At 41.2% G+C, this 24,779-nt stretch overlaps 1 protein-coding gene across 5 annotated transcripts in view; it reads left to right on the forward strand.

The window, feature by feature from the left end:
* IMMT (inner membrane mitochondrial protein) overlaps positions 7,156–24,779 on the forward strand; it is a 38,977-nt gene continuing 21,353 nt past the window's right edge. For all 5 annotated transcript variants that reach the window (XM_005686702.3, XM_018055364.1, XM_005686705.3 and 2 more), the window contains exons 1-3: positions 7,156–7,392; positions 19,315–19,388; positions 20,095–20,284. In XM_005686702.3, coding sequence (XP_005686759.2) covers positions 7,171–7,392; positions 19,315–19,388; positions 20,095–20,284 — 486 coding nt within the window. In that variant the 5' untranslated portion in view covers positions 7,156–7,170. The remainder of the gene's footprint in view (positions 7,393–19,314; positions 19,389–20,094; positions 20,285–24,779) is intronic.

Here is a 24,779-nt window from a genome sequence, read left to right on the forward strand (position 1 = left end):
GCTGGTATATGTTAGGCTAAATGGATAGGAAATAGGGGCACTATTAGAAATTTTAAAAAATTGAATTCCAGCTCTAATAAAATCAATGTAAATATCCTGAGGACATTATACACACACACTTTTTTTTCTTTCTGTAATCAATAGCACTGTCATTTGATAGAACAGCATCTTAACTCTTTCTGAACAATTTACATTTCTTATCTTATTCCTGAGAATTATTGATTACACATTAAAAAAAAGTTTCATTCAAACAGAAAATAAACAACTCTCTCCCAACTTCGTCGTCTAAGATGCTTGCTGCTGCTGTCGCTTCAGTTGTGTCCGACTCTGTGCGATCCCACAGACGGCAGCCCACTAGGCTCCCCCTTCCCTGGGATTCTCCAGGCAAGAACACTGGAGTGGGTTGCCATTTCCTTCTCCAATGCATGAAAGTGAAAGGTGAAAGTAAAGTCGCTCAGTTGTGTCCGACTCTTAGCGACCCCATGGACTGCAGCCTACCAGGCTCCTCTGTCCATGGGATTTTCCAGGCAAGAGTACTGGAGTGGGGTGCCATTGAGGCATATACAATATATGGCACTATTTACAGGCTTTCCCCGGGGGCTCAGGGGTAAAGAATCTACCTGCAATGCACGGGTTCAATCCCTGGGTGGGAAAGATCCCCTAGAGGAGAAAATGGCAACCCACTCCAGTATTCTTGCTTGGGAAATCCTATGGACAGAGGAGCCTGGCAGGCTACAGTCCATGGGGTTGCAAAAGTCAAACATGACTTACTAAAGAACAGACCAAAACTACATGGCAGATAACTGACTCACAGGGCATTCAAAGTTAAGGAGAGAAGGCTTTTGGTTGAGGTGGTCAGGGACAAGGAGACGGAATATAATATGGACCTTAAAGAATGGGGAGGATTTTAACAAGAGCAAGGTCACTGTTGGTGGTAAGAACACCAAGAGCTAAGGTGAAAAGAGAGGGAGCCAAGACAGAGACTCACAGGATTTACTTAGAGCAATGGCTTTCAAACATTTTGGTCTTAGAACCTCTTTACATGCTTAAAAACTGAGGACCCCAAAGAGCTTATAATTATATGGATTATATCTATTAACATGTATTACATTTGAAAGTAAAACAGAAACTATTTATTTTGCTAGTTTCTTAATGCTTTTATAACAAGTTAACTCAAATTTGGTGGCTTAGAGCAACAGAAGTTTATTACCTTACAGTTCTGTAGGTCAGAAGTCCAACATGGGCTTCACAATGCTAAAATCAAGGTATCCAGGGCTGTGTTTCTTCTAGAGGTTCTAGAGAAATTTGTTCCATTGCCTTTTCCAGGTTTTAGGGGCTTACTGCCTCCTTCCATTTTAAAGCGACATCGCTCTGACTTCTGCTTTCATTGTCATACTCCCTTTTCAGACTCACCCTCCTGCTTTCCTCTTTCATTCCTAAGGACCCCTGTGCGGACATTTGGTCCATACAAATATTTCAGAATTATCTCAATCCCCATCTGAAGATTCTCAACTTAATCACACCTGAAAAATTCTTTTTTCGCCATGTAAGGTAACATATTCACAGGCTCCAGGGATTAGGAGAATGTGGACCTGTTGGGAGATAAGTATTCTGCCCATTGGTTTTACTACTTTATTACAAAACAATTATAGGGATTTTCCCATCAGTCCAGTGGTTAAGAACCTGTTTCCACCACAGAGGACAGGTTCAGTTCAGTTGCTCAGTCATGCCTGACTCTGTGACCCCATGGACTGCAGCATGCCACATCACCAGCTACTGGAGCTTACTCAAACTCATGTCCATTGAGTCAGTGATGCCATCCAACCATCTCATCCTCTGTTGTCCCCTTTCCTCCTGCCTTCAATCTTTACCAGCTTCAGAGTCTTTTCAAATGAGTCAGGTCTTCACATCAGGTGGCCAAAGTATTGGAGTTTCAGCTTCAGTATCAGTCCTTCCACTGAAAATTCAGGACTGATTTCCTTTAGGATGGTCTGGTTGGATCTCCTTGCTGTCCAAGGGACTCTAAAGAGCCTTCTCCAACACCACAGTTTGAAAGCACAAATTCTTTGGCGCTCAGCTTTTTTTATAGTCCAACTCTCACATCCATTCATGACTACTGGAAAAACCACAGCTTTAACTAGATGGACATTTGCTGGCAGAGTAATGTCTCTTCTTTTTAATATGCTGTCTAGGTTGGTCATAGCTTTTCTTCCAAGGAACAAGTGTCTTTTAATTTCATGGCTGCAGTCACCATCTGCAGTGATTTGGGAGGCCCCCAAAATAAAGTCTGTCACGATTTCCCCATCTACCTGCCATGAAATGATGGGACCAGATGCCATGATCTTAGTTTTCTGAATGTTGAGTTTTAAGCCAACTTTTTCACTCTCTTCTTTCACTTTCATCAAGAGGCTCTTTAGTTCTTCACTTTCTGCAATAAGGGTGGTGTCATCTGCATATTGGAGAAGAAAATGGCAACTCACTCCAGTATTCTTGCCTGGAGAATCCTGTGGACAGAGGAGCCTGGTGGGCTGCCATCTATGGGGCTGCACAGAGTCGGACATGACTGAAGTGCCTTAGCAGCAGCAGCATCTGCATATCTGAGGTTATTGATATTTCTCCCGACAATCTTGATTCCAGCTTGTGCTTCATCCAGTTCGGCGTTTCTCATGATGTATTCTGCATATAAGTTAAATAAGCAGGGTGACAATATATAGCCTTGACATACTCCTTTCCTGATTTGGAACCAGTTTGTTGTTCCATGTCCAGTTCTAACTGTTGCTTCTTGACCTGCATACTAGATCCCTGGTAGGGAAACTGATATTCTGCATGCTGATGTGGTGCAGAAAAAAAATTATAAACCTGTTACATATTAACAAATATCTTAGGAAAAGTTATTTCAAAATTAAAAATTAATGAAGACTTCCCTGTGATCCAGTGGCTAAGACTCTGTGTTCCCAAGGCAGGGGCCCAGGTTCGATCCCTGGTTAGGGAACTGGATCCTATACGCCACAACTGAAAAATCCTGGTTGCCACAACTAAGACCTGACACAAACAAGAAAGTAAATTTTTAAAAAATTAATGAGAAGAGTGGCATTGTTTAACCTTCTTTCAAGTCTCTTCAAGGTCTGGGTTAATAGATGGATTTTGAAATTTGCTTATGCATTCAATTTGTTGTGGTATCACCTGTCACCTAGTGTCTGGGAAATCTCTACAACTATGAATAATGAGTAAAAAACAGCAAATATCTAAAATTATGAAGGTTGTTTTGATTTTATGGACCCTCTTTATGGGTTTCAGGTTCACCAGGAGTCCTGGGCTACACTTTGAGAACCTCTGAGTTGGTTATATTTCAGTTTCTCTGAGTTTTAGGGTAGACAAGAGTCTGATGAGCATGAACCACATGAACCTCGTTGTCGCTACCTTGATCTCCTACCTACGGTCACTTTGAGCCATAAAACATGAATACAGGCTGGAAAAGTACTCTGAGACATTTCTTAAGGATCTTTGAATTGCCAGTGGGAGTCACCTAAAGTTTTGAACAAGGGAATGAATTAAATTTCTAAGTTACTTTAGGAGAGGCCATTTTAAAGCAAAAATAAAAAAATTTTACATTGCATGTGGAAGATGAGGATTAAGGACTTGGTTAAACTAGAGGTTAGGAAACTACAGAAATTGACAGTAGTGGGCAGGGATGGGATGGAGGGGTTGTGGTGGCAGTTCAAGCACAAAATTAATTTTAAAAAATGGGAGCTGCTCTGGAAGCTGTTAAGTGATAGCAGTATGAAACAGTGTAATACAATGACAAAAGTACTCTGAAAAGCAATGAACCTATACAAACATAAGTAATTACCTGGTTTTAGATAATTTTCAAATCTATTTCTCTATTTTATAAATGGGATTTGGTAGCATTAAGACTTGAAAGTACTTTGCAAATGCAACAGATACACAAGTTTAGTTTCCACTATACTGTGATGGTAAGATCATTATTACTACTAATAGTACTGAATATGTTGCTCAATATTTAACACGTTACCTTGATTTTCATACTGTTCATGGGGTTCTTGGCTAAGATCAAGTGGCTCAGATGGTAAAGCATCTGCCTGCAATGCAGGAGACCGGGGTTCGATCCTTGGGTGGGGAAGATCCCCTGGAGAAGGAAATGGCAACCCACTCCAGTACTCTTGACTGGAAAACCCCATGGTCAGAGGAGCCTGATAGGCTACAGTCCATGGGTCTCAGAGTCGGACACGACTAAGCAACTTCACTTACACTTTCATGGGGTTCTCAAGGCAAGAATACTAAAGTGGTTTGCATTCCCTTCTCCAGTGGACCATATTTTGTCAGAACTCTCCACCATGACTCATCTTCTTGGGTAGCCCTACACGTCATGGCTCATAGTTTCATTGAGTTAGACAAGGCTGTGGTTCATGTGATCAGATTGGTTAGTTTTCTGGACTGCAAAAGTGGGAAGTCAAGAAATACCTGGAGTAACAGGCAAATTTGGCCTTTGAGTACAGAATGAAGCAGGGCAAAGACCAATAGAGTTTTGCCAAGAGAATGCACTGGTCATAGCAAACACACTCTTCCAACAACACAAGAGAAGACTCTATGCATGGACATCACCAGATGGTCAAGACCAAAATCAGATTGATTATATTCTTTGCAGCCAAAGATGGAGAAGCTCTATACAGTCAGCAAAAATAAGACCAGGAACTGACTGTGGCTCAGATCATGAACTTCTTATTGCCAAATTCAGACTTAAACTGAAGCAAGTAGGGAAAACCACTAGACCATTCAGGTATGACATAAATCAGATCCCTTAGGATTATGCAGTGGAAGTAAGAAATAGATTCAAGGGATTAGCTCTGATAGAGTGCCTGAAGAACTATGGACGTAGGTTCATGACATTGTACAGGAGGCAGTAATCAAGACCAACCCCAAGAAAAAGAAATGCAAAAAGGCAAAATGGCTGTCTGAGGAGGCCTTACAAATAGCTGAGAAAAGAAGAGAAACGAAAGGCAAAAGAAAAAAGGAAAGATATACCTACTTGAATACAGAGTTCCAAAGAATAGCAAGGAGAGATAAAAAAGCCTTCCTCAGTGATCAATGCAAAGAAATAGAGGAAAACAATAGAATGGGGAAGACTTGAGATCTCAAGAAAATTAGAGATACCAAGGGAACATTTCATGCAAACATGGGCACAATTAAGGACAGAAATGGTATGGACCTAACAGAAGCATAAGATAGTAAGAAAAGGTGGCAAGAATACTCAGACGAACTATAGAGAAAAGATCTTCACGACCCAGGCAATCACAATGGTGTGATTACTCACCTAGAGCCAAACATCCTGGAATGTGAAGTCAAATGGGCCTTAGGAAGCATCACTATGAACAAAGCTAGTGAAGGTGATGGAATTCCAGTTGAGCTCTTTCAAATCCTGAAAGATGATGCTGTGAAAGTGCTGCACTCAATATGTCAGGAAATTTGGAAAACTCAGCAGTGGCCACAAAACTGGAAAGGGTCAGTTTTCATTCCAGTCCCAAAGAAAGGCAATGCTAAAGAATGCTCAAACTACTGCACAATTGCACTCATCACACACACTAGTAAAGTAATGCTCAAAATTCTCCAAGCCAGGCTTCAGCAATATGTGAACCATGAACTTCCAGATGTTCAAGCTGGTTTTAGAAAAGGCAGAGGAACTAGAGATCAAATTGCCAACATCCACTGAATCATCAAAAAAGCAAGAGAGTTCCAGAAAAAAGTCTGTTTCTGCTTTACTGACTATGCCAAAGCCTTTGACTGTGCGGATCACAATAAACTGTGGAAAATTCTTTAAGAGATGGGAATACCAGACCACCTGACCTGCCTCTTGAGAAACCTATATGCAGGTCAGGAAAAAACAGGTAGAACTGGACATGGAACAACAGACTGGTTCCAAATAGGAAAAAGAGTATGTCAAGGATACATATTGTCACCCTGCTTATTTAGCTTATACGCAGAGTACATTATGAGAAACGCTGGGCTGGAAGAAACACAAGCCAGAATCAAGATTGCTGGGAGAAATGTCAATAACCTCAGATATGCAGATGACACCACCCTTATGGCAGAAAGCGAAGAACTAAAGAGCCTCTTGATAGAGTGAAAGAGGAGAGTGAAAAAGTTGGCTTAAAGTGCAACATTCAGAAAACTAAGATTATGGCATCCGGTCCCGTCACTTCATGGCAAATAGATGGGGAAACAGTGGCTGACTTTATTTTTGGGGGCTCCAAAATCACTGCAGATGGTGACTGCAGCCATGAAATTAAAAGACACTCCTTGGAAGGAAAGTTATGACCAACCTAGACAGCATATTAAAAAGCAAACGTTACTTTTTCAACAAAGGTCCGTCTAGTCAAGGCTATGGTTTTTCCAGTGGTCAGGTATGGATGTGAGAGTTGGACTATAAAGGAAGCTGAGCGCTGAAGAACTGATGCTTTTGAACTGTGGTGTTGGAGAAGACTCTTGAGAGTCCCTTGGACTGCAAGGAGATCCAGCCAGTGCATCCCAAAGGAGATCAGTCCCAGGTGTTCAATGCAAGGACTGATGTTGAAGCTGAAACTCCAATACTTTGGCCACCTGATGCGAAGAGCTGACTCATTGGAAAATACCCTGATGCTGCGAAAGATTGAGGGTAGGAGAAGGGGACGAGAGAGGATGAGATGGTTGGATGACATCACCGACTCAATGGACATGAGTTTGAGCAAGCTCCCGGAGTCGGTGAAGGACATGGAAGCCTGGAGTGTTGCAGTCCATGGAGTTGCAAAGAGCTGGACACGACTGACAGACTGAGCTGAACTGAACTGAATCTCCCTTATGCAGGATGACTCCCTGAAGAGCTGCGAAACAAAAGGAACGCGCAGAGACCACACCATTGTTTACGTAACTTTCGGCAAATCCCTTTCTTTCTAAGAAATATTCAGCTGACAGAAATGGCTGAGATAGTTTCTTGCTTGAATTCTCGACGAGTCACACCTGCCTGGTTCCTGGGCGGACCAAAGCCCGAGTTTCAGATCCACGGCCAGCCCTCCCGCTTACCTAACAAACTATACTTCGAGTAACAGAGCCGACGTCTCAGCGCGACCCGGAAGGGGAAATCGCCCTTTCCGCTTGGAAAGGGCCCACCCTCTTCAAATGGCCGGGACAGGAGCAAGTCGGGCCTGCGCATGCGCAGTGGCGTTTGCTGCCCTTCCGGTACGCCCGGCGCGGAGAGGCGGCACGGACGCAGGCACGCACGGACGCACCGTGTCCCCTACACGCGCCGCCGCCCTAGCTCCCAGTTACACCCGCAGCGGCGTCAGCCCAGTAGAGATGCTGCGAGCCTGTCAGTTATCCGGCGTGACATCCACCGCCCAGGTGAGGACGGGGGCGCCGGGAGACAGCGCATGGTGGGTGAACTGACCAGCGGAAAATAAGGGAGGCATTGGCTTTGCCTAGGCCCCAGGACAGAGGCGTGTCTCCGGACCGCCCTTATCGCGAGAATCCTGGGTGGGCCCGTGAGGCAGTTAATTCGGGAGTTAGGTGGACGGGAATGACTGGAGGGTTATTGCTGAAGCGGGATGGGGCGTGGAGAAGAGAAGGTGGCGGGGAGGCGGGTGTAGGACGGGAGGCACGGCCTTGGGGACGTGCCATCCAATCAGCCCCTTGCTGCCTCAGTCTAGGACCAATCGAGGCTGCTGGCGCCCGGGTCGCCGGTTGGGCGCGTGAGAGGTTTCGCGGATCCAGTGGTTGAAGGTCGACGGGGGGAAAACTACAGTTCCCAGCGGGACACGCATATTCTTGGCTTGTTGCACCTTAAGGAGGTGCCTGGACTGCTAGAGACCGCGTTTTAGGGGTCAAGGTTGTAATTATCCAGGAAGGACTGCCTTTCTTTAAGTAGCTGAGAACGCCTCTTGAGCTATTCTTACTCTGAACAAAAACAGAGTAAGAGCTCGAGCTTCTAGAACTCGAGGAAGGTTAAGCGCCTGACCTTGTGCTCGTTTCTGAGATTAGCCTGAGGATCTCTGTCTCTAGGTGCTAGGACAACTTTGGCAGACGTCCAAGTAGTTACCTTTATTTCTGCATAATTATCATAGTAATTTTGGAGAAGGAAATGGCAATCCACCCCAGTATTGCCTGCAGACTGTCATGGACAGAGAAGCCTGGCAGGCTACAGTCCATGGGGTCGCAAAGAGTCCGAGAGGACTGACCGACTAAGCACACACATCAAAGTAATTTACTGAAATTTAAAATAGTAAACCTACTTCCATTGCTCACAATTGAAAGAGAATTTGTATTTTGGCAAAATGTGGAATTTACAAAACAGGTTCTGTGACTCGAGCAATTGAGCAAAGTCCCTGGCCTCAGTGGGTTAGAAAAGTCAATTTTTTTCATTTCCTCCAAGTTTGCTTATCTTCCATCTCCCGTTTCGTTTCCAGGGTGAGAAGCAGGCTCTTCTGTAGGAAAGTGGAGTGTGTATTAGTTTTCTATTGCTGTGTGTACATTTCAGGTAGCACAGATGGAGCAACCTCAAACAGCACCCATTTATTACCTTATTGTTTCTAGAGGTGAATGGTTACCGTTATCTGCTTGCTGTCATACAGGGGTGCAAAGTGTGTCCCTGCTGTGGTTCTCTTTTGAGCTCAGGGTCCTCTTCTAAGCTCCTTCAGTTGGTTAGCAGGATTCAGTCCCTGCAGCTGTAGGGCTGAAGTCCCTGTTTTCTTGCTAGCTCTCACCTCACCTACCTGGGGGCAGCCTGAAATTCTTTGCCACAAGATTCTCAGAAGCAGTTTATAACATAGATGTTTACTTTCTTGCAGGCTACCATGAGCTTGTCTCTCAGACTTTAATATCTCTTCCCTGTTTCTGATTTCCAGACCTAGGTTTAAAAGGCTTATGTGATTAGGGCAAACCCACCTGGATAAATCCCTTTTGATAAATCAGGTCAACTGATTAGAAACCCCCTTATATCTGTAAAATCCCTTTTGTCTGTACAGGTCTAATCATGGGCTTAACCACTGGGGACAGAGATCATGGGAGCCATCTTAGAATCTGGGCTACTAAAAGCCAAGTGGGCCTGGGAGTATGAAGGAAGCGGAGCAATCTTTCAGGGCAAAACTGTAGAGGTGTATCTTTGGGGCCCTCCTTTCAGGCCCACTCTTCCTTATTCTGCCCAAAGGTTACAGCATGGTTGTCACTGAACTGTCTCCTCAGTCTACCCTAGGGTCAGTTCTTTACCTCGTTGTTAACAAAGGCCTTTAAAAAAGCACATGGACTGGACCATGCCATGCCCTCCAGTGACATCCCATCATATCACAATAAAGTCTAAACTCATTACCTATCCACAGGACTCCTCATGATCTGGCTCTTTGCATATCTTATTTTTTTTTTACTCTGCCTCATTCTGTTCTTCTGATTGCCTTTTCATTTGCTGTTTGCCCTGAAGTCCTCCCACACATCTTTGCTTAGCTCACTCCATTCAGATATTTTCTTAGATATCACTTTTCTTTCAGAGAGGCCTTCCCTATCTAAGACACCTCTGATCACTCTCTCCTTTGCATCACTCTGGAACCTACCCTTACCCTACTTGGTTTTACTTTTAGCTTTTATACTTCCTGACATACTGTGTATTAATTATGTATTTTCCACATTCAAATGGAAGCTCCTCAAAGGGACTGTATTTATATCAGTACTCATAATAGTCCCTAGCTCCTAATAGATACTCAGTAAATGAACATGTCACAAGTGTGACATGTTTGAATGAAAGATTTATGTGTTCTGTGAATTTTTCTTAATTTCCATAAGAGGATGTTCAGTTCAGTTCAGTTGCTCAGTCGTGTCTGACTCTTTGCGACCCCGTGAACCACTGCAGCATGCCAGGCCTCCCTGTCCATTACCAATTCCCAGAGTCCACCCAAACCGTTGTCCATTGAGTCGGTGATGCCATCCAACCATCTCATCCTCTGTCGTCCCCTTCTCCTGCCTTCAATCTTTCCCAGCATCAGGGTCTTTTCCAATGAGTCAGCTCTTTGTATCAGGTGGCCAAAGTATTGGAGTTTCAACTTCAACATCAGTCCTTCAACATCAGAACACCCAGGACTGATCTCCTTTAAGATGGACTGGTTGGGTCTCCTTGCAGTCCAAGGGACTCTCAAGAGTCTTTTCCAATACCACAGTTCAAAAGCATCAGTTCTTTGGTGCTCAGCTTCCTTTATAGTCCAACTCTCACATCCATACATGACCACTGGAAATACCATAGCCTTGACTAGATGGACCTTTGTTGACAAAGTAATGTCTCTGCTTTTTAATATGCTGTCTAGGTTGGTCATAACTTTCCTTGCAAGGAGTAAGCGTCTTTTAATTTCATGGCTGCACCATCTGCAGTGATTTTTGGAGCCCAGAAAAATCAAGTCAGCCACTGTGTTGATGTGACCTCCCTTAAACCTCCACAGGTTTTAGAACTTCTCTAGAGAAACTTTGCTCAGATAGTAAAGAATCTGCCTGCTGTACTGGAGACCTGGGTCCAATACTTGGGTTGGGGAGATCGACTGGAGAAGGTATTGGCAACCCACTCTAGTATTCTTGCCTGGAAAATTCCATGGACAGAGAGATGGTGGGCTACAGTCCATGGGGTCACAGAGAGTCAGGCACAAGTGAATGACTAACACACAAAGAGAAACAGAACTGATAGGATGCGTATATAGATAGACTTATTATGAAGATTTGATCCATGCAGCTGTGGAGGCTATCAAGTCCAACATCTGTAATGGAGGCTGGTGGGCTTGATATGCACATACCCAGAAGATGGTACATTTTCAGTCTGAAGGCTGGCAAGCCAGAGACCCAGGAAAGCTGATGGTGCAGTTTTGGTTGAAGGCAGTCTGCTAGAGAATTGCCTCTTGCTTGGTCAGGCTGGTCTTTTTGTTCTATTCAAGCCTTCAGTTGGTTGGATGAGGCCCACCCACATTGTGGAAGGCAACCCACTTTATTCATAGTTCACTGATTTAAATGTTGATCTCGTCCAAAACCACCTTTTTTGACATATAAAATTAACCACCTCAGCTGACATCTAACTGATTCTCAGTGTCTGGACTTAGTCATCCATGTGGGTATTCAGCAGGAATGAATTGCTCTTTCTTTCCCAGAAATGAGCTTCAGAGCTGATTCTTCCTCACTTGCCAGACCTGACACCATCCATCTTCTCTTAGTCCCAGGACTGCATGGCCAGGCCCAACATTTTTTGAGGTGGACATGGGGTTTGGAGGACCCAGGCTTTCAGTCTAGCCTGACGCTCTCCCAGACTATAAATTTGGGAGTCTTCACTGCATATGCATTGATCTTAAAAGAGAAGGAGACATTATTATTCTTGAGGATTGACTAAGCTAATTTATTTAACTAAGGTCAAGTTTGACAGCAGGGCTAGTTTAAGACTGAACTTGTGTGTGGATATTTTTAGCTAATCTTTTAGAATTCTTTCTTTTCACTAGGATAATAAAACACTGTTGCTCAGTGATAGATGTAGGTAGCGAGGTGTACATGGTAGAAAGTAGTTTAATATATGATGCAGCCTGTTTACTTCTACAGATATTAGAATCTTTTTTTTATTCTTCATTTTTATTTCTCTAGATCAGTTGTTTTCAAACCATTTTGAAATACATTTTACATTGTGACTTAGAGTACAGGATAGAGAATATATAGGTAATGTATATCCACACATAGATGCAGAGAAAACTAGGGAAATGTCACCTTCCTACTTCTGCCATACTGATGAATATCTGCCATTTCTTTATCATAACTGAAGAGCCCTTTTTCTCCTAGATCTAGAATATGAATTTACTGAGAAATAATACTGCTTTCATATCAAATTTACTGTATTTTTATGTGTGGTATATTTTTAACCTTAATCCATGATTCCTATCAAGTATTTTTAGTTAACTATAGAAAAAGTTGTTGCATATTAATCTGTATTTCAAATGTAGAACTGGCCATTAATGTCTGGATGTCTTTTGTTTGTGTGGGAGGAATTCTTATGACAGATTTCAAAAATATCAGTTACAGCTACCCCCTAGTCTAGAAAGGAAACCTGCAATCTCCAGATAGGGTTTATATGAGGGTCCTTGTATTACAGTCTCTGTTTCCAGGATTGTGGTTTCGTTTTCTATGTTCACTTTAGTTTGGCAAGGCTAAGTAATTAGTGGTCTGTACCAAAACATCACATGGAAATTGTGTTTTATCTCTCCTTTTGTTTGGTTTGTTTGCTAAAATCATATTTTTATAGGTTGGAAGCAGCAGCATTGACCTTACAACATTTATTACAAAGTTATATGTCAAGGCAAATTGTTTTGAAACAGTAATGTCTTTTCTATATTGTTTATTATTAATAAAAGGTATTCCAGAATTAAGAGGTGTCCAGTATCTTTTGTGTTAAAGTTAGGATATTTAGTTTGTATGAATAAAGAAAGAGTTTAGTCTGGTGCCTAAGAAAGAACTTTGGAGGTAGACCTTGGATTTGGCAGTGGTTTCTCAACACAGGACACCAAAAGACACAAGATAAATTTGATTTCACAAAATTAAAAAAATTTTTTGCATCAAGTGACACAAGAATGAAAAGAATAGGAGGGAATATTTTCAAATCATATAACTGATGAAAATCTAGTATCCGTAATATGTAAAGATCTCCTACAACTTAGGAACAAGAAGACAACCCAAATAAAAAGTGGGCTAAGGACTTAACTAGACATTTAGCCAGGGAAGATGTATAAATGGCCAACAAGCACTAGAAAAGAGCTCAAAATCCTTTGACATTAAGGAAATGTAAATCAAAACCACAGTGAAATAGCCACTTTGTAGCCAACAGGATGGTTCTGATAAAAACAGAAAATAATAATTGAGGATATGGAGAAATTGGAACCCTCATACTTCACTGTGGGAATGTAAAATGGTGCAGAGTTAAACGTAGAATTACCATATGACCCTGCAGTTCCACCCCAAAGAACTGAAAACAGGTATTCAAACAAAAACGTGTAGGTGAATGTTTATAGCAAAAGATAGAGACAATTCAGATGTTCAGCTGATGTCTAGATAAACAAAATATGGTATATCTATACAACAGACTAGTTCATTCAGTTTGAACTAGTTCAAACTAATTTCACAGAAAGAAATTAAGTACGAGTTACATACATGATACATGTGACAACATAGATGAACCTTAAAAACAAGCCATAGAAGGCAACATATTGCATTATTCCATTTATACGAAAAGTCCAGAACAGGCTCTGTAGAGCCAGAAGGTAGATAATTGCTGCCAGGAGCTAGGGGAATGGAATGTGGGGAGACCTGGTGGTACAGGAATTTATTTTTGGAGTGATGAAACTGTTCTGGAACTAAATAGTGGTGAGGGTTGTATAGCATTGTGGATGTACTAAATGGCACTGACATGTGCACTCTGAATGGTGACTTTTATAAGTGAATTTTATCGTGCAGAGAAAAAGCACCAGGAAGTTGGAAATGAACTGATACTTGAAGTGTGTGCATGCATGCTCAATCATGTCCAACTCTTTGTGACCTTATGGACTGTAGCCTAGCAGGCTACTCTGTCTACGGGATTCTCCAGGCAAGAATACTGGAGTGGGTTGTTGTGCCCTCCTCCAGGGCATCTTTCTGACCCAGGGATCCAACCCACGTCCCTTACATCTCCTGCATTGGTGGTGGTTTAGTCACTAAGTCACGTCTGACTCTTGCGACCCCATGGACTGTAGCCTGCCAGGCTTCTCTGTCTGTGGGATCCTCCAGGCAAGAATACTGCAGTGGGTTTCCATTTCCTTCTCCAGGGGATCTTCCCAAGCCAGGGATCGAACCTGGGTCTCCTGTGTTGCAGGCACATTCTTGACCAACTGAGCTACAAGGGAAGCCCTCCTGCACTGGTAGGCAGGTTCTTTATTACTAGCATCATCTGGGAACCCCTCCAGGTAGATATCTAAAGACAGATAAATAGATGTGTGTGTGTGTGTGTGTGTGTGTGTGTGTGTAATATAACACATAATAAACTTGGCCATAATATCCATTGGCCAAAATTGGGACAATTTGAATTTTCAAACAGATGATAATTGCAGCTGGTTTAAGTCCATCAAAAGTATTTAAATCTGTGAGTTGGTAAAGATCCTGTTTTGGTTTGTGGTAACTACATGAGACACCTTGATCTTGGGGTAAAAGATTTATTGCCTCACTCAGTTCTGGGGGTTTGCTGGCCTCAGGTGGCCAGTTTGGTCAGCATCCCTTGTGAGGCTATAGTCAGGCAGTGAGTGGCTAGGGCTAGAGTCATCTCAAAGGCTTCCTCACTCCCAGGTCTGGCAGTTGATACTGGCTGCAGCTGAGACCTCAGCTGATGCTGTTGGCCGGAACACCTACATGTGGGATTTTACATGTCTGGGCTTCCTCACTGTTTGCAGGCTGGGTTCCAAGAGCAAGTGTCATAAGAGGCGGAGCCAGGCAGAAGCTGTGTTCCCTTTATGTCCTCCTGGTCTCACTTTCACTGCCCTTATTAGTAAATTGATAACTTAGGCCTGTCCTGGTTCCGGGGAATGGTGCATAGATCTCAGTTTGACGGAGGATAGCGAGTTGCTGGAAGAACTGATAGGAAGTACTACTGTAGTCAGTTTTGGATAATGTGGTCTGTCCTGTAGCCACAGCAACTTGCGTCCCTCCCACATGCAGATGTATTCACAACCTTCTTTAGAATCCTCCAGAACCTCATCCCATCACAGCATCAGACTTAGACTAACAGACCAGGATCCTGTCATCAAATCAGTTCCCTTTGCACACAAAACATCTTGGGTGTGATCCCTTGGGTGCAGTTCCTTAAGTGCTTTTCCTTTCAGTCTAAAGACCTGTGAACTAAAGAGACAAGTTATCTGTTCCCCATGTGTCCTATGTACAATATAGTGTGCCACTCCCATCCGAAAAGGCAGGAAAAAAAAGACACACAGCAGTCACTGTTCATAACAAATGTCAGATCTATCTGGCATGAGTTGCTGCGTGCTTAATTAGGACTTAGTCCCTCTGCTTAGGAATGTTTCTCCTTAACTCTTGGTTCTACCCTCTGGGCTTTAGGTTTCACTCCTTAAATTATCCTTCCTATTCTAGAAACGTAGCCTGTTGGCAGCTGAATCATTTTCTCAGGCTAATGTCTGTCTGTAGACGTTCTGGAGTCCAAAAACTTCAATTCATTTTGTACTCTTTCCCCTTTGATCCAGGCTGGCCTGTTTTTCATCTTAATGACTTTGTAGGTTTCTTATGGGTCTTTCTGGGGTTTTCTCCATTAGACAAAAGCCACACCCGTAAATCTGACCAGGATAAGCTGTTCTCCATTTTAGGCTCCCTGTGAGGCTGCTGTGGTCTGAAACCCCTTAAGATTCTCAGCAGTCCTGTTGTTTAATGAAAGGAATATGGGTTGCATACTCTTAAGGTTGTCCTTAGCGAGCCTTTTCTCAGTGTAAAAAGTTCAATGAGGAACACCTCTTGAGATCTTTCTGAGGTCTTAAAGGATCTTTGCTAACTGGAGAGGCTGAGAATGAGAAACAGTCTCATTTTTTAACCCACCAAGTACTGGGTCTTTTATATTTTCTTCAAATTTTGCTTGCAAGCTAAACAGTTTTTTTGATTTATGTTTTAGAAGCTTGACTCTATCCTTTTTACTCTGCTGAAAGGAACCACTTGGCGCTTGTGAACATTCTGCCTGGTTCTCTGTCTAGCTAAATCCATCAGTTCATTAGACAGTGTGCACTAAGTCACTTCAGTCATGCCTGACTCTTTGCTTCTCCATGAACTGTAGCCTGCCAGGCTCCTCTGTCCATGAGATTCTCTAGGCAAGAATACTGGAGTGGGTTGCCATGCCCTCCTCCAGGGGATCTTCCCAACCCAGGGATCAAACTCCTGTCTCCAGCACCTCTTGGCATTGGCAGGCGGATTCTTTACCACTAGCACCACCTGGGAAGCCCCTTCATTATGTACAGCAGTGCCTTTTCCACATCTTACTATCGTGAGAGTTTTGATAAACTTCTACCACTACGTACAAAGATTCCTTTTTCCTCCAGGTTCCCAAAACATTTTTCACGCTTTTCTTAAGCCCTCACCAAAACAGCTTCCGTGAAGATCATTAGGCTTCTGCTAACAGTCTCCTCAAGGCCCTTCCAACTTTCAGTTCCACCCCCCAGTTCCATCCCAAAGTCATTACCACATGTTTTATGTTTTATAGTAGCACCCCATTTCCAGGTGCAAGCATATGGTTGGTTATAGCTGTATGACAGATCACACCAATTAATATGGTATTAATTAACCATAACATTATTTGTTCTTTTACAGTAAATTGTATTTATTATTATACAGATAAAGATTAGCACATGGTTCCCAGGTGGCGCTAGTGGCAGAGCTCATCTGCCAGTGCAGGAGATGGTAAGAGATGTGGGTTTGATCCCTGGGTTGGGAAGATCCCCTGGAGGAGGGCATGACAACCCACTCCAGTATCCTTGACTAGAAAATCCCATGAACAGAGGAGCCTGGTGAGCTGTAGTCCGTGGAGTCACAAAGAGTCAGACACAACTGAAGTGACTTAGCATATGCATATATACATACAAGGAAATAATAGTAAATATTTATCTTTCATTTCTAAGGAGGTTACATTAGGAGGTTCTTGGGATCGTATAAGCTTACAGGGTTGTGGGGAGGTGGCAAGGTTCTAGAAAAGCATGTGAAATGTGGCAAGTTTGGGAAAATACAATCTGTCACAGTAAATGAAAACCAAAAAACCCTGCAATTGTTCGTCATCAGAGGATGACTGGATAAAAGGATAAAAAGAATCAACCATTTATCCTTCCTTTCCTCCATAAACTGTACTGCTGAGTAACTAAATTGTAGACGAGGGTAAGCATCTCTTTATTAAATATGTCAAATTATAAATGAAAAATAGAATCGCAGTCCACTTTTGGCAACTTCCAATAAATTAATGGATCTAGACATTGTAGATCAGCACAGTTGATAACATTACAAAAAGAGAGACAGGCAGGCGTTGTGTGCCTCCATAGTGAAAGAAAACACCACCATGTAAAGTCTTGCCAAAGAGAGTAAACCTGAGTCTGGTCAAGTGTCCGGTTTCTGCTCCAGGTTGCAGGAAATACGGAGGACTGGCATGTTTTAAGTTGCACCTTGAACAGAATCCAGTCTGTGGAAAATTCTGCAGACCAAACAAGCAGATTCTTCCAATAATGACTGGAGGAAACATCTATAGAGTAAAAGATTTGAGGATTAAGAGACTTAGAAGATATAGGTATATAAATATATTTAATAGGCAAGATTAAACTTTATATCTAGGGATTCATACTTACATGATAAAACTGTAAAAAGCTTCAATTTCCTGACTTTTAAAGCTTTATTTGGAATATAAAATTTATTATAGACTATGCAGGTAGACAGTTTTTAAAATCATGAGCCACTATTTCAGATTTAAAATACCTACTAATTTGAGTCAGGATACAGTCAGTTATTTTATTTTATTTTTTTTGGCATAGAGATATGAAACTGCTACTATTTTTTGGTCATAAAAGGTAAATTTTTTTCACATTTAGTCTCTTCTTAAATCAGGGTGCATATTACAGTTGTTATAGTTGTTTAATTGAAAGCTCAGCTTTCAAAACAACAAAAGCAAAGAGAATCAGAAAAATTCTGAAAAAAAAAATAGTACTAGAAAAGAGGACTAGCTCTACCAGGTTAAAACCTAATTGTAAGATGCAGTCTTTAAAACATTGTGGTATTTGTCTATTAATAGAAGTGTGTGAATAGGGTGGAACAGTGGAACAAATTAGGAAATCTAAATGCATCAAGAAATAGAGTATATTTTAAGGTGGCATTTCAAATTGTTGGAAGAAATGAATTATTCAGTTTGTGATTCAGGGATACCTGAATAGACATTTAGGAAAAAGTAGTTAATCTATACCATAGACTTTATACTGGATTTAAAGATTTAAACGTAAAAAAAATGAAACCATGAGAGTAAAATCATGCAAGGATTATTTTATAATCAGAGTGTGCTAAGTGAAATAAAGACAAGTACTATATGATATCACTTACATGAACAACAGGACACTTGTGTACACGTTTTTAAAAATTGCAGCATTACTCTTAGAAGCCCTGTGTGAACCTTCTCAATTGCATCCTCCTTTTCTCTCCAGAAAAAAGCTACAGCTTCCCTTGTAGCTCAGTCAGTAAAGAATCTGCCTACAGTGCAGGAGGCCCGGGTTTGATCCCTGGGTTGGGAAGATCCCCTGGAGAAGGAAATGGCAACCTACTCCAGTATCCTTGCCTGGAAAATCTCATGGACAGAGAGATGGTGGGCTGCAGTCTGTGGGGTCGCAAAGAGTTGGGCATGACCAAGCGACTCTTAGTTGCTTACAATAAAAAGAAGCAGACTCACAGATAAAGAGAGCAAACTAGTGGGTTACCAGTGGAAAGAGAGAACCAGGAGAGGTACGATAAGGGTAGGGGACTAAGAGGCAGAAACTTCTGTGTGTAAAATAATAAGCTACAAGGGTATATTGTACAACACAGGGAATATAGCCAATATTTTATAATAACTATGAATGAAATATAACCTTTAAAAATTTGTGAACACTGTTTTGTAAACGAGAAACATCATATTGTATATCAACTATGTAGTTGTTATTTAGTCACTAAGCTGTGTCTGATTCTTTTGCTACCCCATGGACTGTAGCCCATCAGTCTCCTCTGTCCATGGGATTTCCCAGGCAAGAATGCTGGAGTAGGTTGCTGTTTCCTTCTCCCAGGAACTGAACCTGTGTCTCCTGTATTGACTGATGGATTCTTTACCACTGAACCACCAGGGAAGCCAACATCAACTATACTTCAATTAAAAAAAGAAAGTGTTCTGGAGAATTCCCTGGTGGTCCAGTGGTTAGGACTCCATGCTTCCATTGCCAGGAGCCCAGATTCAGTCCTTGGTCAGGAAACTAAGATCCCGCAAGCTGCATGGTGCAGGCAGTGGGGAAGGAGGGGAAAGTGGATTCATAGTCCCTTTTTTTTGAAATCTTTAATTTTATACAAGTCTTGGGGTGCAGGACGTGTCAACTGTTTTTAAGGACCTGTAAATATGTTTCACGGTAAGTTGGTTTATGAAAGTAAAATAAAATTTTAAGAAGTTTGTATTTGTAGTAAAAGGATTTACTTCCCTACCCTAAAAACCTTCTAGGTTCCTGTAACTATTGGTTGTAATGTTTTCTCTTTCCTCTCTAGAATTGTCTTTGTGGGAAGTTTGTCCTCCGTCCATTGCGACCATGCCGCAGATACTCCGCTTCAGGCAGTTCTCGGTAAGTAGCGTACCTCCCTGTAAACAGACTTTTACAGGGAAGTGTAAAAGTGCTGAAGTGTGTGTGTGTGTGTGTGTTCATTCCTTGAATATGGGAATATCTACTTAAAATCTTCCTTTTTAAAGGGTAGAAACACTGGAGTTTTCTCATAATATCTTTAGAGCATATATATTTGTAGGTGAAAATTTGTTATGGTGCTCCTTTTGGCTTTTTGGTGGTTGGATGTCATCCAGGGTGGACATCCCCTGCCCCCTGTGCTGGCTTCCATTATATGGCAAATAGATTTATATCTAGAACTCAGCACACTGGAGCTTAATATTTATTTTATTGTATTTACAGAAATGCTTAATTAAGGGGCTTTGAAAATTAGTGATACTTGTTTTTGGGGTTCAAAGGAAGCCTCGTGAGTGTGAACATGCTAAGTTTTAAGTATGAAAGGGCCGATTGCTTCATTCTTCCTATCCTAGATATTACTGTATTAAGGAAAAGTTATCCATAAAGAAATGTTATTTTTTACTTTGGACATGTTAAAAAACAAACCAGGGGAAGGTGATGTGCAGCGTGTGGAGATAAACTGGGCTGCTGTGATCTGAATCAGTGGTAGAGAAGTGAAGCTTAAAGGTCTTTGAGACTTACTGGTCTAGGAAAGAAGGTTTAGGAGAGTAAAAAAAAAAACAAACCTGTGTTTCCTATTTCTTTCACTTAGGTTGTCTGCTAGCAAAATTGCTGGAGCTGGCATTTTATTTGTTGGTGGCGGTATTGGTGGCACCATCCTGTATGCCAAATGGGATTCCCATTTCCGGAAGAATGTAGAGAAAACCATACCTTACTCAGATAAACTCTTTGAGATGGTCCTTGGTTCCCCACCTTACACTGTTCCATTGCCAAAGAAACCGGTAAGAGTTTTAAACAGTTTCAGTTTATCCTGTTTGAAAAGCAGGTTGTTTTCATCTTGAAAATATTTTGCCAGCATTGTTTGTAGCATTGTTTGTCATTTTTCTTTAACTTGAACTAATGTTTTATAAAGGATTTTTATCCCTTTGGAGTCCCATAAGTGCTCTCATTTAGTCCACATTACATGGAAAATAATTATGTGGCCCACAGATTAAATGGAAGAGCAGCTTGGGCTGAAGTAACCCTGGCTGCCCTGCAGACCCAGGGATTCTGTGTCAGCCTCCAGCACTGCAGCTCTCAGACTCTGACTTAGAACACTAAAAGCGTAAACGAAGAGTGGCCATGACACCAGGATCCCATGTTATGGTTAGTAATGGCCCTTGTAGATCACAAAGCAGTCACAGAGTTTTCAGCTACATACTGATTCAGTGATGGGAATATCTTCCAGTATTCCTGGAACTTTGTGCATTTTCTTCAGTTTCATCTTTCTTTTCTCCATGAGGCTTACAATTTTTTTTTTTAACATCATACATATTCCTTCTTTCAAACAGGTGCTTGAAAAAAGATTCATGAAAGAGAGCATGAATTTTGCTGATTTGGTATTGGATATTTCCTTAGTCTATGAGGTTGAACATGGCTGACCAGTTCTTTGTTAGAAACTGGGTATAGCTCTTTTCTCCAGTATATAGCAAGGTCTTGAGACCAGACGTGTGACAGAGTTACTATATGGAAAAGCAGGTGTCCTTTGACTTCTCCTGCCCCTTCCCCAAATGATACAAAATGTTCTACATGGTTTACTCATCCATGTGAACTTTAAAGTGTTTATGCTGGCTCAGGAAAGATAGAGTTGCAGCTTCAGTAGAAGCAGAATCCTGTGGCTAAAGTCCTGGGTCTGTTTTGAGCTACGTGACCTGGGAGAAATAGCTGGAAGCATCCAGGAGCATGGAGTCAGGCTACACAGTTCAGAGTAGTGTTCTTTTCTCCCTGGACATGACTTCCAAGTGTCATTCTCAATAGCCTTGACCTCTTCTTGCTCCACTTTTGCTACCCTGCTGTTAAAGGTCAGAAATAGGGTAAGAATGGTGGCAAGAAAAAGAATAAATATTAGAGTTTAGGGAGGGGGCTTCAGGATGGGGAACACGTGTACACCCGTGGCGGATTCATGTTGATGTACGGCAAAATCAATACAACATTGTAAAGTAATTAGAGTTTAAACAAGAGAGGATAGCAAGCAAAATATGGGCAACTGTGAAGGTGAATCCAAGAATTCTAACCTAGCTACCTGATAGCATGGTACAATCATTAATATTAAAAAAAGCAAGTTAAGAAGAGTGCAAGGGCTTCTCTGATGGCTCAGTGGTAAAGAACCTGCCTGCCAATGCAGGAGACACAGGTTCGATCCCTGATCTGGGAAGATCTCACATGCTGTGGAGCTACTAAGCCCCTGTGCCAGACTATTGAGCCTGTGCTCTAGAGCCCAGGAGCCACAACTGTTGAGCCCACATGCCTCAAAGGAGAAACTGCCACAATGAGAAGCCCGCACACTGCAACAAAGAGTAGCCCCTGCTCACCGAAACTAGAGAAAAGCCCGTGCAGCAGTGAAGACGCAGTACAACTAAAAATAAAGTTATTGAAAAATAAGAATTAAAAGACTGCAGATTTTGAGGTGGTATAATGCAGACATGCAGAGCTGACAAGTGGAATTGCTCAGCAGGTCAGCAGTGCTGTTCCTCCCTAACACAGCGTTTCTTTCCCACCTCCAGGCTCCGCCCCCCAGTCACTCTTAACATCATCTAGGCCATCCTTTTATCAGTTTTAGAGAATCTTCTAGAATAAGTGTTGTGGTGTTTTCATGATATTTTCATTGTATCAGTTAATCAGGGACTTTGATTCCTATTGTTTTAAAGACAATATAAAAACAAGTAAGGCTTTGAATTGTCTCATGGTATGAATAAGAAAAATGAAGCCAAGAGTGGTTAAATGTTAGCCTAGGAGCTGGCTATTGGTTCCTTATTTCTGTGGTTTATGGTTTTTGCTGGTTCTTCAGTTGACATTCAGTACCCTTGGCAGCGTGGTTCGTTCTTACACTTCTGCCTGTATCTCTGTATGGTCCTGCACATAAATCCTTGTCTCGTACTTGTTTACTGTATGGATATGCCTGTACTTTTCATTCATTCATTTACTCAGATGTCAGTCAAGTGATTATTATGTACCAGGCGTTGTTCCAAGGTCCTTGGTAAAGCAGAAGACTAAACAGAGATGTTTCTATTTGTATACCTCTTCCCATGGTTGTCTTCTACCCAGAATGACTTCCTTTCTTTTGTCTTCTGTTGTTTTCTTTAAGAGTGGCATTCTTCACTACGCAGACCAAAGTCAGTTTTCTCTCACCTCTGAATTCCAGTAGCAGTTAGTGTTTTTATTTTGTCCCATTTATTCAGTACTCTCAGTTGTTGTGCATTGTTACAAACTTGTTGATTTTAGAAACTGCACTTCATTTGATGGTAACCCTTTTAGTGTCAACATGGTTATTTATGTATAGACAGTAAATACTGAGAGAAGATAATCCTAAAATGTTTTTCACATGGTTAGTTTATTGCCTCATTATAGATACAAATGCTGTATCTGAATTTAGTTTTTTCTTTTAATTAGAGAATAATTGCTTTACAATGTTGTGTTGGTTTCTGCTGTACAATAACGTGAATCAGCCTTAAGTATACATATATTCCTTCCCTCCTGAACCTCCCTCCACCCCTATCCTACACCTCTAGGTCCTCACAGAGCACTAGGTTGAGCTCCCTGTGTTATATACAACTTCCCACTAGCTCTGTGTTTTACATATGGTAATGTATACGTTTTAATACTGCTCTCTCAATTTATTCCACCCCCTCCTTCCCCTGCTAAAATCTTTTTGATGAGCGTAGACGATAACTTCCCTAAACAGTGACAAATGTTATGTACCTGGATAGAATGTAGTACTATAAAAATGGCATTTTTCTCAAATATATGTGTTTCTCTCAAATCTCTTAAATGTGTATGTATTTGAGAGAAGTAATATTTTTATGACATGTATGTGTGTATACATAATACACACACAGATCTAATAAAATTTCTAATTGACTTTTCCAGAGGGTGAAGAATTAGACACGATTTAAAGTTCCCATGGAAGAATAAGGAATGTACAAGACTGGTCAAGGACATTTTGAAAGTGTTGGGTTGGGGAGTCAGATGACACTTGCCTTTCCAGATACTGATTTTGTTATAATCCTACTGTTGTAAACAAGAAGATTTTGACGTAGGAATAGAAATTAGAGAAATAGAACAACTGAGTCTACAAATAGATCATATTTGTACACAAACACATACATGTTCATTGTGAGAATGTGAGTTGCTAGAACCTCATGTGAAATGATAATATCTTAAAAATATACAAGTCCTCTGACCCAGTGTTTCTTGTGGCAAACTATCCTGCAGACACCATACTCTAGTGCTTTTCAGTTGTCTATGGACAAGAATGCTTAACAAAGAACAGGAAACAGTTTGAATGTCCATAAATAGTGGAATAATAGACCCAGATTATGGAATTTGAAATTCCATTGGGATATACAATTAAATTGGGATATTATTCAATTAAAAAGAATTTCTTAATTTCTTTAAAAGAATTTAAAGAATTTAAAAAGAATTTCTTTAAAAGAAGCAAATGAGTTGTTGTTAAATGAAAAAAATGTATTAATGTGTTGTTAAATGAAAAAAGCAAGTTATATGATAACTTGTATAATATAGAATTACCTATTTTAGGTTGTTTAAAGAAATGAAAAACTGCATATGTGTATATACCTGAGCTCATGAGTGGAAGGATAGATTTCAGGGCATTAGCAGTGGCTCCCTGAGAAGCCTGGAAGGAGCAATGAAGAGCCTAAATAAAACAATGCTCTATCTTGATACTATTTTGCTTGTTATAATGAGCATGCATTTTATGAGATAAAAGTAATAAAATTTTAATAAAAAGAAAATCGGTATATTTCTGATTTTTGGTAGTGACAAAATTCAGAACCATTTCTCTTATGGTTGAGTAGTCATCTTAGGATATCCGAGTCCCAATACCAAGTTCTCGCAAAAAGGGAGACCACATAGGCGGTAAATGAAAATATTTCTGTTACTCAGTAGTTTTCTCTGGCATATCATTTGACAGTCCTGTTCATGAATGGTGCCTTAAACTTAAACCATATGGTTATTAAGAAAGAGGAAAGCAGGCATTACAATTGCATCATACATCTCGGAAGTGCAGGTATGTGAATCTTGGAGATTAAAGAAAGGAAAAACGAATTTTTATTTTTACTCAGAGCTTTTAAAAAAATGTTTGTTTCTAACTGAATGTATTTAGAAGACACCATAATTGGATTTAGAAAATGAATGGAAATAGCCTTCTCAGTGTTGTACACATAGAAGTAATGGTATTTAAAGGGAATGTCATATATCACATACATTAGTTACCCTAGG

The sequence above is a fragment of the Capra hircus genome, chromosome 11 (genome assembly GCF_001704415.2).
Source record: "Capra hircus breed San Clemente chromosome 11, ASM170441v1, whole genome shotgun sequence".
Lineage (NCBI taxonomy): Eukaryota > Metazoa > Chordata > Mammalia > Artiodactyla > Bovidae > Capra > Capra hircus.